This window comes from Ictalurus punctatus, chromosome 10 (assembly GCF_001660625.3).
Source record: "Ictalurus punctatus breed USDA103 chromosome 10, Coco_2.0, whole genome shotgun sequence".
Lineage (NCBI taxonomy): Eukaryota > Metazoa > Chordata > Actinopteri > Siluriformes > Ictaluridae > Ictalurus > Ictalurus punctatus.
Genome location: NC_030425.2, coordinates 4,495,001 through 4,510,664, shown reverse-complemented (window position 1 = coordinate 4,510,664; position 15,664 = coordinate 4,495,001). Strand labels below are relative to the sequence as shown.

The 15,664-nt window shown below is 36.4% G+C and overlaps 2 protein-coding genes and 1 long non-coding RNA gene across 4 annotated transcripts in view; all 3 read left to right on the top strand.

The window, feature by feature from the left end:
- Positions 1-15,664, top strand: part of LOC108270762 (uncharacterized) — an 82,834-nt gene that overhangs the window by 21,681 nt on the left and 45,489 nt on the right. The window lies entirely within an intron of this gene.
- Positions 4,704-6,038, top strand: LOC128633703 (uncharacterized). The gene is made up of 2 exons (XR_008397081.1): positions 4,704-4,780; positions 5,973-6,038. It is a non-coding gene; the product is annotated as an uncharacterized LOC128633703 (long non-coding RNA).
- LOC128633701 (receptor-type tyrosine-protein phosphatase C) overlaps positions 7,228-15,664 on the top strand; it is a 13,984-nt gene continuing 5,547 nt past the window's right edge. The window contains exons 1-9 of the mRNA XM_053683106.1: positions 7,228-7,619; positions 9,790-9,804; positions 9,898-10,134; positions 10,262-10,441; positions 10,698-10,796; positions 10,933-11,052; positions 14,804-14,929; positions 15,027-15,047; positions 15,154-15,285. Coding sequence (XP_053539081.1) covers positions 7,577-7,619; positions 9,790-9,804; positions 9,898-10,134; positions 10,262-10,441; positions 10,698-10,796; positions 10,933-11,052; positions 14,804-14,929; positions 15,027-15,047; positions 15,154-15,285 — 973 coding nt within the window. The 5' untranslated portion in view covers positions 7,228-7,576. The remainder of the gene's footprint in view (positions 7,620-9,789; positions 9,805-9,897; positions 10,135-10,261; positions 10,442-10,697; positions 10,797-10,932; positions 11,053-14,803; positions 14,930-15,026; positions 15,048-15,153; positions 15,286-15,664) is intronic.

The following is a 15,664-nucleotide window of genomic DNA, read 5'->3' as shown; positions in this document are numbered from 1 at the left end:
TAGTTGTTCATGATGGGTTTTTTTAAGGTTTTAATGGTATTACTACTCTTACCGATACTGCTTATCGATCTGGAACTTTAAAGGTATTCTTATCGGTACTTTGCACATTTCAAATGGTGCTAAGACTTCAACAAAGAGCCATATCTCTCATTTTGTGCTTTTCTGACCACAACTGCTGTAGATGACATAGACGATCTCTCTCTCTCTCTCTCTCTCTCTCTCTCTCTCTCTCTCTCTCTCTCTCTCTCTCTCTCTCTCTCTCTCTCTCTCTCAACCAGAGACGAGCTAAGCTAGCTAGGCAGTCGACAACTTAGCATTTCTCTGTCTGCGCATAATGAACTTTTAAAAGCTTTGACAGACTGCTTGTGTTTCTGCCCTTACAAGCAGAAATCTTGTTGCACTTGTGGTAACGAGCGTTGTCTGCATCAGCTCTAGTGACCTGTACCCACATTGTGAACGTTTGTTTCTCTCCACCATCATCACTACATTTTAAGTGGAGCTTTCGTGTTGTGTGTGTTTGTGTGGTCGCTGTTGCGTGTGACAGACAACCTCCATGCACGAGACATTTCTCTTCTGGCTTGTCAATAACAAAAAAGCAGACGAATATCTTTAGATTATCGCAAATTAGAAATGGTTGGTGAGATAAAATGTGCAAGATACCGTTTATTTAGCAATAATAAATAGGAAATATATTTTCTTAATTTCTCCAGTACCGAAAGCAGAACCGATAACGTCAGAGCTTATCGATACCATCCTCTTTCATAATTTAGCACGGGGGCCAGTTTAATACTGGGTTTTGGTCCCATCCCTATTCATGAGTGCCTTGTTTGTCCTGAGCAGTTAAACTGCCCACTGTTCTTCAGGAAAATCCTCCAGGTCCTGCACATTCTTTACTTTTCCAGAATATTCTGCATATTTGACCCCTTTCCAACAGTGGCTATATGATGTTCAGATCCATCTTTTCACACTGAGGACAACTGAGGAACTCGTACACAACTATTACATGAGGTGCAAACATTCACTGATCCTCAAGAAGGTAACACGATACATTAAAAGCCAGGGGGTGTAAACTTTTGAACAGGATGATCTGTGTAAATTGTTAGTATTTTGTCTTCTGGGAGACATGTAACTATCTTATTTAGCATCTGAAGGGCAGTACTAATACACACACAATCACACACATATATAGCCCCGATTTGAAAAAAGTTGGGACGCTGTGTAAAATGTAAATAAAAACAGAATGCATTGATTTGCAAATCTCATGTTATGCACAATAAAACATAGAAAACATCAAATGTTTAAACTGTAGAAATGTGCTTGTTTTAAGGAAAAAATAAGGTAATTTTGAATTGATGGTCACAACATGTCTCAAAAAAGTCTGCTAAAAACTGCGTCTACAATTTGTGGAACAACTTCAGTATAATGTTCGTCAACAAAATTGCGAAGACTATGAATATCTCATCATCTACTAGGATTTTTAATTTTTTTTCAATCGTCCAAGGAGACAATAATACAAGGGAATTATTTCTGTATCGTGGACATGAGGATGTGTATTATAAATGCATAATGTTCTTACAGTGTTGCTTCTTATCTTCAACAAGTGAGACAGAAGTACAAAAAAGTGAGAGATTGTGGCGTAGCTGTAAATACAATTGTTGGTTTAGACGCCTTTAGTGCGTCACTGAAGGTGAGAGAGTTCAGGACGTTCGTCCGTCTGTCAAGCACAAACACAAGCTTGAGAACGCCGGGGCATAAACCACGCAGGAAACTGTGAAGACTGATTAGATAAATCAAAAGAAAGCGTAAGTAAAAAAAAAAATTAATAAAAATGAACATGAATAAAAACATTTTTTGAGCAAAACTATAGATTGCAAGTTAAATCAGAATCAGTTCTCAGATGTTTTAACTTGATGTTTCTGTTTCCAACAGGACTTGTGGTGTCTTAGAAGAGGCCTTTTACACCCCGTTATGGCAAAGTTCCATGGACCAAGGTTTTTATTCCTGACCCTGGCAGGATTAGTGTTATGTGAGTAGAACACTTTTCTATAGCGGCATGTTTTACTACTCAGGAAGCTATGTACAGGCAAAAATGTGACGTGGTGATCGTTTTCTTCATAAATGTTTATTATTATTATTTATTATTAGTAGTATTAGTATTAATAATAATAACAACAACAATAATAATAATAATAATAATAATAATAATAATAATAATAATAATAATAATAATAATAATTTATGGTTTGTCCATTTCTAACATTTCTTGAGAATGACAATATAACTGAGTGACTCATTTATTATTTAAATGAATACACTACATCCTTTGGACTGAAGAAATATAATATCTACATAATTATTGAAAGCGTAATTATGAAATTCTATACTGATAAATATGGAGATGATAGATGATGTTGGTCTCGGCATTTAAAAACTCTTCCATGATACCTTGCTTTGTGTTACATTTCTAGATCTAGTTGGAATAAGAGAACTTCTTATGCTTTCCTGATGAATTTTTTCGATTCAATGAGTGTGTGTGTATGTATGTGTGTGTGTGTGTGTGTGTGTGTGTGTGTGTGTGTGTGTGTGTGTGTGTGTGTGTGTGTGTGTGTGTGTGTGTGTGTGTGTGTGTGTGTGTTCGTAGGTAGGAACCGGTAATATCTGTGTTCTTTTTGGGTGTGTCCACTGAGGCTCTGGTTTAAAACAGTCTGAGTGATGCTTAATGGCTGCTTGAATGGTTTCACTGTGTGCTGCTCAGCACTGGATTCAGAGTCTCGGCCTGATCTTACTGTTCTGATTAAACCACCGTCTGCCAGCATTTTCTACTTTAAAGCTACTTTCAGCACAGTTTGGGTGTTGAGCATGTCCTCGTCTGCTTCTGAGAACAGTTATAGTTCCTTTTTGGTGTCTTTTTCACAATACAGTCTGATTCTGAAATGTGGCCACTGTAACTTGAGTTGGTGTCTCTTCCAATCTGAAAAGCTGTTTATACAAAAAAAAAAAAAAAAGTTTTCTATATATGTTTCTATAAAAAAAAAGCATACATTTGTAACCCCTTACACCATTCTTCTGTAAGATATGTAGTAAATGTATATGAAATACTGAAACTGTGGAATACTGATGTATAGCGTTTAGGAAGTGGAGAGATAAAGTCATGTGCTCACATGCCAAAATGATCATTCGAACTGAACAGTGTCTCATGTGTATAAAACTGATAAGACTTTTACAGATACTCTATAAGGCACTTCACAAGAAGTGAAATGTTATTTCAACACGTTCTACAACAGATACGGTAGTAAATAGTTTATTATAGGATTATATGAGCTTAATAATACATACTACATGATTTATTAGAATTACGATGATATTATTGTTTACAATTTATTTAAGTTAATGCATAATATTCACTAACTACTTGAATTAGGAATGTAATTCCTCTGGATTCGGTGTACAGTCCAGGGAGTTATTTTAAGGCGCTTTTATTACACAAGAATGTATCAGGCTTCATTTTTGAATATAAAATGGTAAATGCAAAACAAATTTCCAAAGCAACCCTCATTTACACTTTAGCTAGCTCTAACACACAATATTCTTAGATTCGAGATTCAAAAGATTCTAGCTGCATTCCTAAACAATTCCCCATACCACACAGAAGTGTGTGCTTCTGTTGAACATTACAAGCAAGTCATATATATGAACGCTTGTGTGTGGACAGTGTAGGAATGGGGAAGAAGACATAATCATACACATTCCAGACTGAGACATCTACCACAGTGATGTCACCATTTAATAATAATAATAATAATAATAATAATAATAATAATAATAATAATAATAATATTACAACCAACATGATGAGCAAAAATAGAATAATATGTTTTACCTTTATAACATTATCCATTTAGAGAGGAAGCAGTAAAGTATTTTACTGTATTGTATTGAATTTTAAACATCACATATATATAGTGTAAACTGTATATACTCTAACATTTACTTTAGAAATACAATGTGGATTTGATCAGTGACAACGACAGTGTGGTTTGTATATCCAGTACAACATTTGTGGGTTTTTTTAATAGTACTTTGCTGTAACTTTTCTGAAAAAATGTTATACACATCCAAGTAAAGAAAGCAAAGTGTTCTCAGCTAGGGAAAAGGAGGGGGCGGGTGGGGGGTTACAGTGTACAGGAAGCTATGGTTAAAAAACTGAAATAGCTTTTGTGCACTCGTTGCTATACCAACCAGGCTGTGCTATACATAAGCCACTGTCGATGATGCTCCTCCATTCGATAATTTATAAGACTTGGACAGGAATACGGTCGTGTAAGATGTATACAGCAGGTATAAAAAACAAACAAGCAAACAAACAAAAATGCATACAGACACACACACACCTTTTTTTTCTGTTAGACTTTGTCTCCTTAATATCCCACATCATTTTTGTTCTAAATAAATTCCTACAACCAAAAGTGTCGAACTATAAATATAAAATGCTATGATGTAACTATGTGTAATATATGTGTCCATAGCATTTGCTGATTCATTGCTGAAAGCTTCATATTTTAAGTTGCTGCTTCAATGTTTCTGTGGAGTGTGCTTCATGTAGCTTACAGCATTGCTTTGTGTGGTAACAGTAAAGAGAAACACAATTCTCCTGGTTATGTGAATAATAATAATGATTTTTGTCACACAGGTAAGCAGGGTCACACAGAGACAAGTTCTAATTCTTCCACGCAATCAACACCTACAGTCACCCCACCAGTTTCCCAAACTTCCACTCAAGGTAATACAGGGTCTTCTCATCATCATCACCACCTTCATCACACACTCTGATCAGTCTTGCACTCACTAAAACTCCAAGCTCTCCCAAACTCTCACCCTCAGTCAAGACCCCACCTGTGACTTCACTCTCAGTGACCCAGACCCTGGTGATCACCATGCTATTTTTCTCCTAAATTTGGTCACCTCCCATTTCCCACCCACCAGTCAGTTCTCCCCTATCATAGCAGGGAGGGTGAAGGCTAACCTCTGAGACAAGTGAAGCCAGCCCACCGCATCTTTTCAAACTGCTGCTCACGCTCATTTCTTCAGTGTTGTCACATGAAAAGATATAATCAAATATTTACCAAAATGTGAGGGGTGTACTCACTTTTGTGAGATACTGTATGTAACCTATAATTGTATATAATGTTGCTGTATAATCATTGAGAAAAAAGAAAAAAATATGTTAAAAGACATAGAATAATTTTTAAGCCCTATTCAGACAGCGGTGATGAAAAGCTAGGGGTGGAGAACTGAGAAATTCATTAGTTAGGTTGCCAGGTTAATAAAGCTCCAGTGTGCTGCACAGTCTCATGTTTAAATCGCACAGAAAGCAATTTACAGCATGCGAGTTGGCTAGTTAAGTGCATTAATATAGACTGAAAGAAATGAACAAATCCATGATTATTGTCTTTTTCTGACAAAGTGTCCACTGGGAAACTACAAATAATTGTTCCTGTCACCTGGGCTTGTGATTTATGCACCCTTGAAAGTTACTCAGGAAGTTGAACTTAAATACACTGGGTTTTCCCTGTAACATTTAAAGCATTCTATACAGTGACCCTTAAGTAATGTTTCATAATACACTTAGAAAAGATTCTAGGATCAGGTGAAAGCAGTTTGTCCAGTTATAGACCACTTATCTCAAAGATAATATATATATATTTTTTTTTTCTGGTGACAGGCAATAATGACACTAGACTAGATACAGTAGTAGCTAACATAACATAATCATGTACAGCATGCTAGTTCGCTAGTTAAGTGCATTAATATAGACTGAAAGAAATGAACAAATCCATGATTATTGTCTTTTTCTGACAAAGTGTCCACTGGGCAACTACAAATAATTGTTCCAGTCACCTGGTCTTGTGATTTATACACCTTGAAAGTTACTCTTATACTAATACACTTATATATTTTTTTTCTGGTGACAGGCAATAATGACACAGACACACCCACACGCACCTCCAGCCATTCAAACATAACCACAGCTGGAGCAGGTCATGATCTCTTCTTTTTATATTGTCTTATAGCATCACCCTAGATGCAGTCTTGCATACATGTTGATATACTCATGCATTCTGGTTGTTTTAGTAACAAACAATTACATAACAGGCTTTCCTCCAAGCACCACCGAGCATCAACACCAATCACACACAACTTCGAATGAACGAGGTAATATCCTCCTATTGTAGGGAATGATAGGAATGAAGTTAAGTGTCCACAAAGATCTTACAAAGCATGAATGGGATCTCATCTTTAAAAGATACTGATCAGGAGAGGCATACAAAAGAATTTCCAAGGCATTAGATGTACCACTGAATACTGTGAAGGCCATCATCAACAAGTGGACAAAATATGGAACAAGAGTAACATAACACAGAACAGTGTGTCACTCAAACTTTAATGAGAAGTCAAGGAGAAAACTGTTAAGGGAGGCTGCTAAGAGATCTTCATCAACATTAAAGGAGCTACAGAAATAGAATATCTGGCCAATACTGGTCATGTGACAGCAATCTCTTATATTCTTCACATGTCTGGGCTATGGAGTAGGGTGGCTCGTCAGAAACCAAAACTTACATATGTTGCCAAAACGTACAGTCACCCAAACCATATGGCAAAATGTGTTAAGGTTGAACTTTTTGGCCATACAGCAACTCCAAAAAGTGTGTTTGGTGCAAACCAAAAAAAAACAAAAACAAACACAGCACATCACCAAAAGAACACGACCCCCACGGAGAAGCATGGTGATGGCAGCATCATGCTTTGGGGCTGTTTGGCTTCAGCTGGGACTAAGGCTAAAATCAAGGTGGAGGGAATCATGATTATCTCCAAATACCAGTCGATTTTGGCACAAAACCTTCAGGCATCTGCTAGAAAGCTGAAAATGAAGAGGAAGTTCACATCCAAATCAACAACAGATTAGCTTCACCAAAAGAAGATAAATCTAAATCTGATTGAAAATCTGTGGGGTGACCTGAAGAGGGCTGTGTCCAGGGGATGCCCTCGCTACCTACAACATTTTTGCAAGCAAGAGTGGGAAAATATTGCCCAGTCAAGATGTGCTATGTTAGTAGCCTTAACCTAAAAGACTGAGTGCTGTAATAAAATCAAAAGGTGCTTACAATAAAGTATTAGTTAAGGGTGTAAGTCCACCCCCCGAATACCCCCCCCCCCCCCCCCTAGTTTTTACTAGATGCTTTTCCTCAACACAGACATTACAGCCTGCCCTGAATACAGTATGTCCCAACAGGTCCAACCAGTCAGAAATGTTTATATTTAATAAAATATCCCAATTTGGATGAAAGACTAAAAACTGATTAAAAGACTGCTAATATATATATATATATATATATGTTAACACTGAATGATGTGTAACTTTATTTTTAGAGCATCATACTAACTAATCCTGTCATTGTGTATCATGGAGATTGTACTATTAGCAGCTTTGCTGTAATTCACAACCTACTGACATTGTTGACAATTTGCAGAAAACATAAAAGCAAGCACCTCCGACTCCGCACGCACTTCCTCCACCATGAATACAACCTCACCCCCACTCACACCCAGCACAGCAACAGGTAACAAGAAAATGCTGGATCACACAGCTGCGTATTTCATACACACACACACACACACACACACACACACACACGCACACACATATATATAGTCTATAATTATATATAATGGTTATATAATGTTGCTGTGTAATCATTGAGAAAAAAGAAAAAATTATGTTAAAGGGCAACGAATCGGGGCGCATGGTGGCTTAGTGGTTAGCACGTTTGCCTCACACCGCCAGGGTCCGGGATTCGATTCCCACTGGGGCCCTGTGTGTGCAGCGTTTGCATGTTCTCCCCGTGCTGTGGGGGTTTCCTCCGGGTACTCCGGTTTCCTCCCCCAGTCCAAAGACATGCATGGTAGGCTGATTGGCGTGTCTAAAGTGTCCGTAGTGTATGAATGGGTGTGTGAGTGTGTATGTGCTTGTTCCCTGCGATGGACTGGCACCCTGTCCAGGGTGTACCCCGCCTTGTGCCCCATGCTTCCTGGGATAGGCTCCAGGTTCCCCGCGACCCTGAAAAGGGAGTAAGCGGTAGAAGATGGATGGATGGATGGATGGATGGATGGACATAGAATCGTTTTTAAGTCCTAATCAGACAGCAGTGATGAAAAGCTAGGGGTGGAGAACTGAGAAATTCATTTGTTAGGTTGCCAGGTTAATAAAGCTCCAGTGTGCTGCACAGTCTCATGTTTAAATTGCACAGAAACCCAATTAACTAGACTAGATACAGTAGTAGCTAACATAACATAATCATGTACAGCATGCTAGTTAGCTAGTTAAGTGCATTAATATAGACTGAAAGAAATGAACAAATCCATGATTATTGTCTTTTTCTGGCAAAGTGTCCACTGGGCAACTACAAATAATTGTTCCAGTCACCTGGTCTTGTGATTTATACACCTTGAAAGTTACTCAGGAAGTTGAACTTAAATACACTGGGTTTTCCCCGTAACATTTAAAGCATTCTATAGAGTGACCCTTAAATAATGTTTCATAATACACTTAGAAAAGATTCTAGGATCAGGTGAAAGCAGTTTGTCCAGTTATAGTCCACTTATCTCAAAGATAAAACGTTTTTTTTTTTTTTTTTTCTGGTGACAGGTAATAATGACACAGACACACCCACACTCACCTCCAGCCATTCAACAATAACCACAGCTGGAGCAGGTCATGATGTCTTCTTTTTATATTGGTCTATGTGAAGTTGTAATAGCATCACCCTAGATGCAGTCTTGCATACGTGTTCATATACTCATGCATTCTGCTTGTTTTAATAACAGAGAATTACACGACAGGCTTACCCACAATCACCTCCGAGCATCAACACCAATCACACATAACTTTGAATACAACAGGTAAAATTTTCTTATTTTGCTTAATGAGGCAAATGAAGTTATGTGATCAGTGGTTATGACGCGACTATAGATACATAGATACGTTTGCTACATGCTGTATTACATACATGTTGATATACTCATGTATTATACTTGTTCTAGTAGCAGACAATAACACAACAGCCTTGCTTCCAAACACCACCAAGCATCAACACTCACGTGCAACCGTAACCATGACTACAGCAGGTAATAATCACTTTTGTGAAGAATACATGCACTGAAGGTATTGATAATAGTTTTTACTAGATGCTTTTCCTCAGCACAGACATTACAGCCTGCCCTGAATACAGTATGTCCCAACAGGTCCAACCAGTCAGAAATGTTTATATTTAATAAAATATCCCAATTTGGATGAAAGACTGGATTAAAAAAAAAACATTTAAACACTGAATGATGTGTAACTTTGTTTTTAGAGCATCATACTAACTAATCCTGTTATTGTGTATCATGGAGATTGTACTATTAGCAGCTTTGCTGTAATTCACAACCTACTGACACTGTTGACAATTTGCAGAAATCGTAAGCGCAAGCACCTCTGACTCCACACGCACTTCCTCCACCATGAACACAACCTCACCCCCACTCACAACCAGCACAACAACAGGTAACAAGACAATGATGGATCACACAGCTGCTTAGTTCTCACTCTCTCTCTCTCTCTCTCTCTCTCACACACACACACACACACACACACACACACACACACACACACTTCTTATTATTATGGACCTTTATATTTGTATTTCATCTAAGTATATATGCTATAATTTTGTCATTCCTTTTACTCCACAGAGACATCCCCCAAGTGTAAGTACAAGTCCATCAATTCCAAAGCAAAAGTTCTGTTTATGATCATGATATTGTTTTTTTCACAATGTACATGAAAACATTTCTTTACAGGCAACTACACCCTTGAAGAAGAAAACGATACTGTGACAGTGAAAATTGACAAGAATGACTCAGCAGTCAAATACAAGATTAAATTCACAGCCACATCAGATGGAAGCAGTATAAAAACATGGCCAGAAGAGTCTTACCCAATATCACTTAAATCATTTAAGCCTTGCCAAAATTACAATGTCACTCTTACTCCTTCCTGTAACCCCACGACTGGATTTTTTAAAACAAGAGAATTAGGTAAATTAAAAATATAATTTTGTGTACAGAATTTGTACACGTCTTTATTCAACTAATAATAAAGTGGCTATTATATGTAATAAGAAAAGGTTTTTAACAGCTTTATTTAATTTGATTGTTTTTGCAGTTGACTCAGATGTAAACCACACGTTGAAGATAACTGGGGCAAAAGTACAAGTGTGTTTTGAGACCAAATGGAATTTGAGTGAATGTATTGATCTCGATACCAGTAACTCCTGCACTGGCTATATCGTGACTTTTAAAGGAGATCCCTGCAAGAAATCTATCCCTTTCACACTTCCCCCAGGTATATATTGCACTTATTAATGTACATGATAAACACAAAAATACATATATATTACATTGCATACTTTATACATTATATATACAGTCTCTAATTAATAAATCTCATTAATTAATGAATGTAGGATGTATTGTATTAATAACACATAGCACGGTTTTGGAATTTGCACACCCAAATTACAAAGGCTTAAATATAGCTGTGCGTAAAGTATGTGGAAGAATCGTTTTGGAAAATAAATTCTTAAATGTGTCTGTTGCAGTAAAGCCTGTTATTAGTTATACAAACAAGTTCCCTACGAAATTACGTTGGGACAATCAGCCTTCAAACTGCCTAAAAGACCTCACATACAACTGCAATGGTAAGCACTGAAGTTATAAATGCTTACACTGTTTAATAAGAGCATCTGTTTGTTTTATTGCCACAAACAATATTTTTTTATGATGTAACACATAATAATGATGTTTATAATAAAAAAAAAACTTCATTCTTTGTAGGTTTGGCAGTTGCAGATTTTAAAGTTTTGAAACCTTTTCTTGATTATGAATGCACTGGGACATATGATTATGAGAATGGAACAATTACAAGTGATCCCGTCCCAGTTAAGATTGATTGTGGTAAGTTGGTAATTTATCTGAGTATCAGACCCTATAAAAAAAGCCTCATAGAAGTGTTTTGACCAAGGCACATCATCCTGACTTTCTCTCTAATGACATAAGCTTCAGTAAGTCAGTGGACACAAACTGGACGTGTGCAAGTTGCTAATAATGATCTCTTTTACCGAGCTGAGTTCTCTCACACATTTAAGTCACTGTAATTTTATATATAAAAAAAGAATTGAATAAATCTGAGTATACAGCCTGGTCAAAGTGTGAAACTGTCACTGTAGAAGTTTTGATCTATTATTCAAGGATTTAAAAGTTTTAGTGTCTTTTAGTGTATCGCACAGTGAAATTCTGTTAGTGACATCCTAAGCTGATTCATAAAAAATTACAAACAAATAATAAATTCATTTAAAAAAGATGACAACTTTTTGAAAACAAAAATACTTGAATACAAATGATAATAAATAGACATTTAATCCAATATAAAAATACAAAACAACACAAATTCTGCTCAGAGAAGACAGTTAAGACAAATTTTTTGGGCACTGACTCAATTTCAGCATTTTTCTTATGCAGTGAGAACCTCATCAGCCGGTAAGATGACATTAAGGTGATAACAACAAAACAACTAGGTCACGGATAACTCTTGTGTCAAAGCATAATGAGAGCTGTATGAGAAATGGAATATAAAGTGAAGTGGGATTTTTTTTTATTTAATGTCTGATATTACCTTAATAAAGACAGAATTAAGAAGACACAAACCATTCAACTATTCAGATTTTCAAAAATATTAAAACATGCACATGTTCTGAATAATATTATTTGGGGCATCAAATGCAAAAAGTTCAACATTCTTTTCTTTATGACTATTTATTTAATTATTTGTTTGTTTGTTTGTTTGTTTTACATAGTGACCCATGTCAAATAAATGTTTTAAGTTTCAGAGTAAATTTTACATATGAATCTAAATGTAAAATGTAAATATTAATTTTAAATGTTAAAATGTAAATGTTATCTACATTTTAACTCTAAGTCTTACAACTAAATCTTAAATGTAGAAATTTTAATAATTACCCCTGCCCTCTCAGTGTGTCATTGAGAACACACAATGCTGGTAGGGTTGCCAGTTTTACACCATACTATGCTAGTTGGAACAAAGCCTGCTGATGGCATTTTTTTTGGCTCATTTAAGACAGTCCTCAGCAGCCAAGATCTTGTTTTAGAGCACATAAATCAGAATTAGTGTTCAGGATTTTTCACTGCTAATCCTAGCAGTTAACTAAAATCAACTAATCTGTCAAGATTGTCTTAAAGCCAGCTGCTAACTGTAGCTATCTAGCTAATGTGAGCTGACCTAATGCGATCTATTAACTAACCTGAAGTAATGTGACAGGAATTACTCCTCATACATGAAGCAATAAAATATAAGGATTTACACTGAGCTCAAGGAGGAAGAGATTTGGGTCCGAACCTTTTTTTTAATACTTCTTTTGGTTTTGAAATTAATAATGTGCGGTTTGCGGTTTGGATAAAACTATACGTCCATATAAATCTGACGGAGTCAAGTACTTTTTCAGTGCGCAAAGTTCAACAACAGAAACAGTTTTCTGCTGAGACAAATTTAAAGACAGTTTTTATCCATACATGCCTATCACTTTGTAGACATAAAAACACACACAAAAAAGATTGTAATCATAGCTAATGTGCAGGTAAAGGGTAAGGATAAAAAAAAATCAGTCCCATAAGTATCCATCCATCCATTTATCCATTTATCCTACACAAGGTATTGGGGGAGCATGGAGCCTATCCCAGGGAGCTTATCCCAGGGAGCTTTCTGGCAACCTAGATGGGGTGCCAACTCATTGCAGGTCACAATTTCACGCATACATTTACACACTACAGACAATTTGGGAATTCCAATCAGCCTACAATGCATGTCTTTGGAGTAGCCTGAGGAAACCCTCCCTGAGAGGCACAGGGAGAACCTGCATGCTCCGTTCACACAGGGCAGAGGTGGGAATTGATCCCCAAACCCTGGAGTTGAGAGGCAAACTTGCTAACCACTAAGCTAACATGACTCCCCCCCAACATGATGTTTATAAAAAATAAAACATAATAATAAAACATATCCTCTCCAGACATAGGGAAAGGCCCATCTCACTAAACCAATCCTAAAACCTAGGAGAAGCTGTGTACTTGCAGCACAGAATGATTCTCTTGGCTCTAACCATGCCAAAGATTAAACACAGTAGTCTCAAAGGGCATATGAGAGAGTCAGTGTGGCAGTCAAGCAGCCAAGAAGGGCAAAGTTAATATTAGGATCAATCTCCATATCATTCACCAAAGAGTACCAACAAAATATATCCTCCAGAAATTAAATATGATTGGGAACACCCAAAACATATGATATAAAAGTCCCCTCAGAACACAAGCATCGAGCAGAGTGGAGAAATTTTCTGAATCTTCTCTTTGTATTAATGCAAACTGTGCATACCACAAACTGTATAAGGGGAAGCCTTGCATTAGTAGAACATGTATGGATCGTCTGCAGACCGTCCTTACAGGGCTCCTCCTCAAGCTTTCTTGACCAGACTGTTTTAATGTACCCAGTAGAGACCATAAAATGAGAGGAGAACATGGAAGCAATATGCCTAGATAAAAAGGATGTTCATGTGGCAAATTCTCATAGTTAGAGAAGGACTGTTTAACAAAATGACAAATAATAACAAAATAAATGACTAACCAGCTAGATACAAATTCTTGACTGTGACAAGACCCCTGTCTCTCCATGTTCAGAAAATTTTGTCTGTTTTAGCATGCTAAATGTATTATTATTATTATTATTATTATTATTATTATTATTATTATTATTATTATTATTATTATTATTGCATATATGAGAATATACTGTAAGCTGAATTACTTCAGGACTTCTTGGACTTGTTTTAAAATTCTAACAGAGTTATGGGCTACAAATTTTTATGAGGTATCTTTTTAGGCAAGTAACCAGTGGAAAATAATCAAGCAGATAGAGATGTTTAAGTGACTGAGTAAGCTTCAATATGTACCCATTTAGGAGAATCACCAATGCTGCCATAAGTATTAAGTATTATGTTAATAAGATGGGCCTTGTAGCCCCGAACAAAAGTCAAGATAACTGAGTTCAGTAATTTATAATAGGAAGTAAACATATGGGTAAATTATGAAAAAAAAATCAAGAAAATTGCGAAGGGAAACCATTTTATCGCACTGACATGCGCAATCAGGGACAGTGGAAGAACCTTAGGGTCCTTGGGAATGGTTACTCCAAGGTAAGTAAAGTGTTGATGGGAAATTTTATATGGGACAGAATTTAGAAATCTGGCATCTCAAGGGAACAAAAATGCTCTTTTCCCAATTAATTGAAAAACCAGAAAAGGTACCAAAGTGTTTTATCAACTCCAATAGAGCAGGTAATGACATGGTACATTCAGATATGTACAAAAACAAGTCATCAGCATGTAATGACAACTTATTTTCTGTCCCACACAAAGCCTGTCTGATCAGAATGGATTAAAGAAGCAACATGTTTGCCCAACCATTTGACCAATACCTTTGCAAACACTTTTTGATCACCACTGAGCAAACTAAGTGGCCTATAGCTAGAAGGATCTCAAAAGTGTTAATAAATGGTATAAGAAGTTGTAATTCCTCAGTGACAATCACTATTATTTAATCTAGAGAGGTTTTTTAAAAATGCAGCTAACTACTCTCTCTGTTGTAGATATAGTGAATGAGCCCAGTCTCTCTGTAAGTCATAATAGCATTCATGCATCCTGGCAATTGGATAGCAAGAAGTGTCCATCGATTACCACAGACTTCACCTGGGATGTAACGTGCAAAGAACATGGTAGGAAAACATTCTCTTATATAGAAAAACTTAGAAAAATCATGCAAGATCTCTCTTTTTTAATCTTGAAAATCTTTGTGTTTCTATTTCATTCCAGGTTCCACCAGATATTTAAAAGGTTTGTCCCTGTGCTTTACAGATGCGTCCTCTTCATTTCAAATGTTCTTCTGTCTTTTTAATCATTATTCAACAGTTATACTTCATTATGAATTTTATCATTTCAGGGCACTGTACCAAGAACTCCTGTGAATTTTCTAATTTGAAAAGTTTTACTGAATATACTTGTGAGTTTGTAGCGGCTTATGAAAACAAACCATTTCACACCACTACCAAAACTACAAAAACCTGGCCTGGACGTAAGTACTGCACAGGATTTTCTAGTTGTCATGTCTGATGGTGTTAGTAATGCATAATAACTAACCATGACCACTAATCCCAAGTGTTGATCTGATACATAATCATTGCAATATTTGTTTATTTGTTGAGAAAAGATGTACAGTTCCAAGTCCCATGATCCTTGTCCTCCTTTCCTTCTCCCACTCTTTCTCTTTTGATCAACTCCCAATTAAGCCATTATCTATTCTCACTACATCTTAAAACTGTTGTTGTTGTCTTATTTATTTCTTCTTTGTCATGGTCCAGCTCCTTATTTCTTTGTAGACACAGCAGAATTGGATCTTTAACCAGTAAAAATATATTTTGGTAAAAAAAAAAAAAATCTTGAATTTCAGCTGC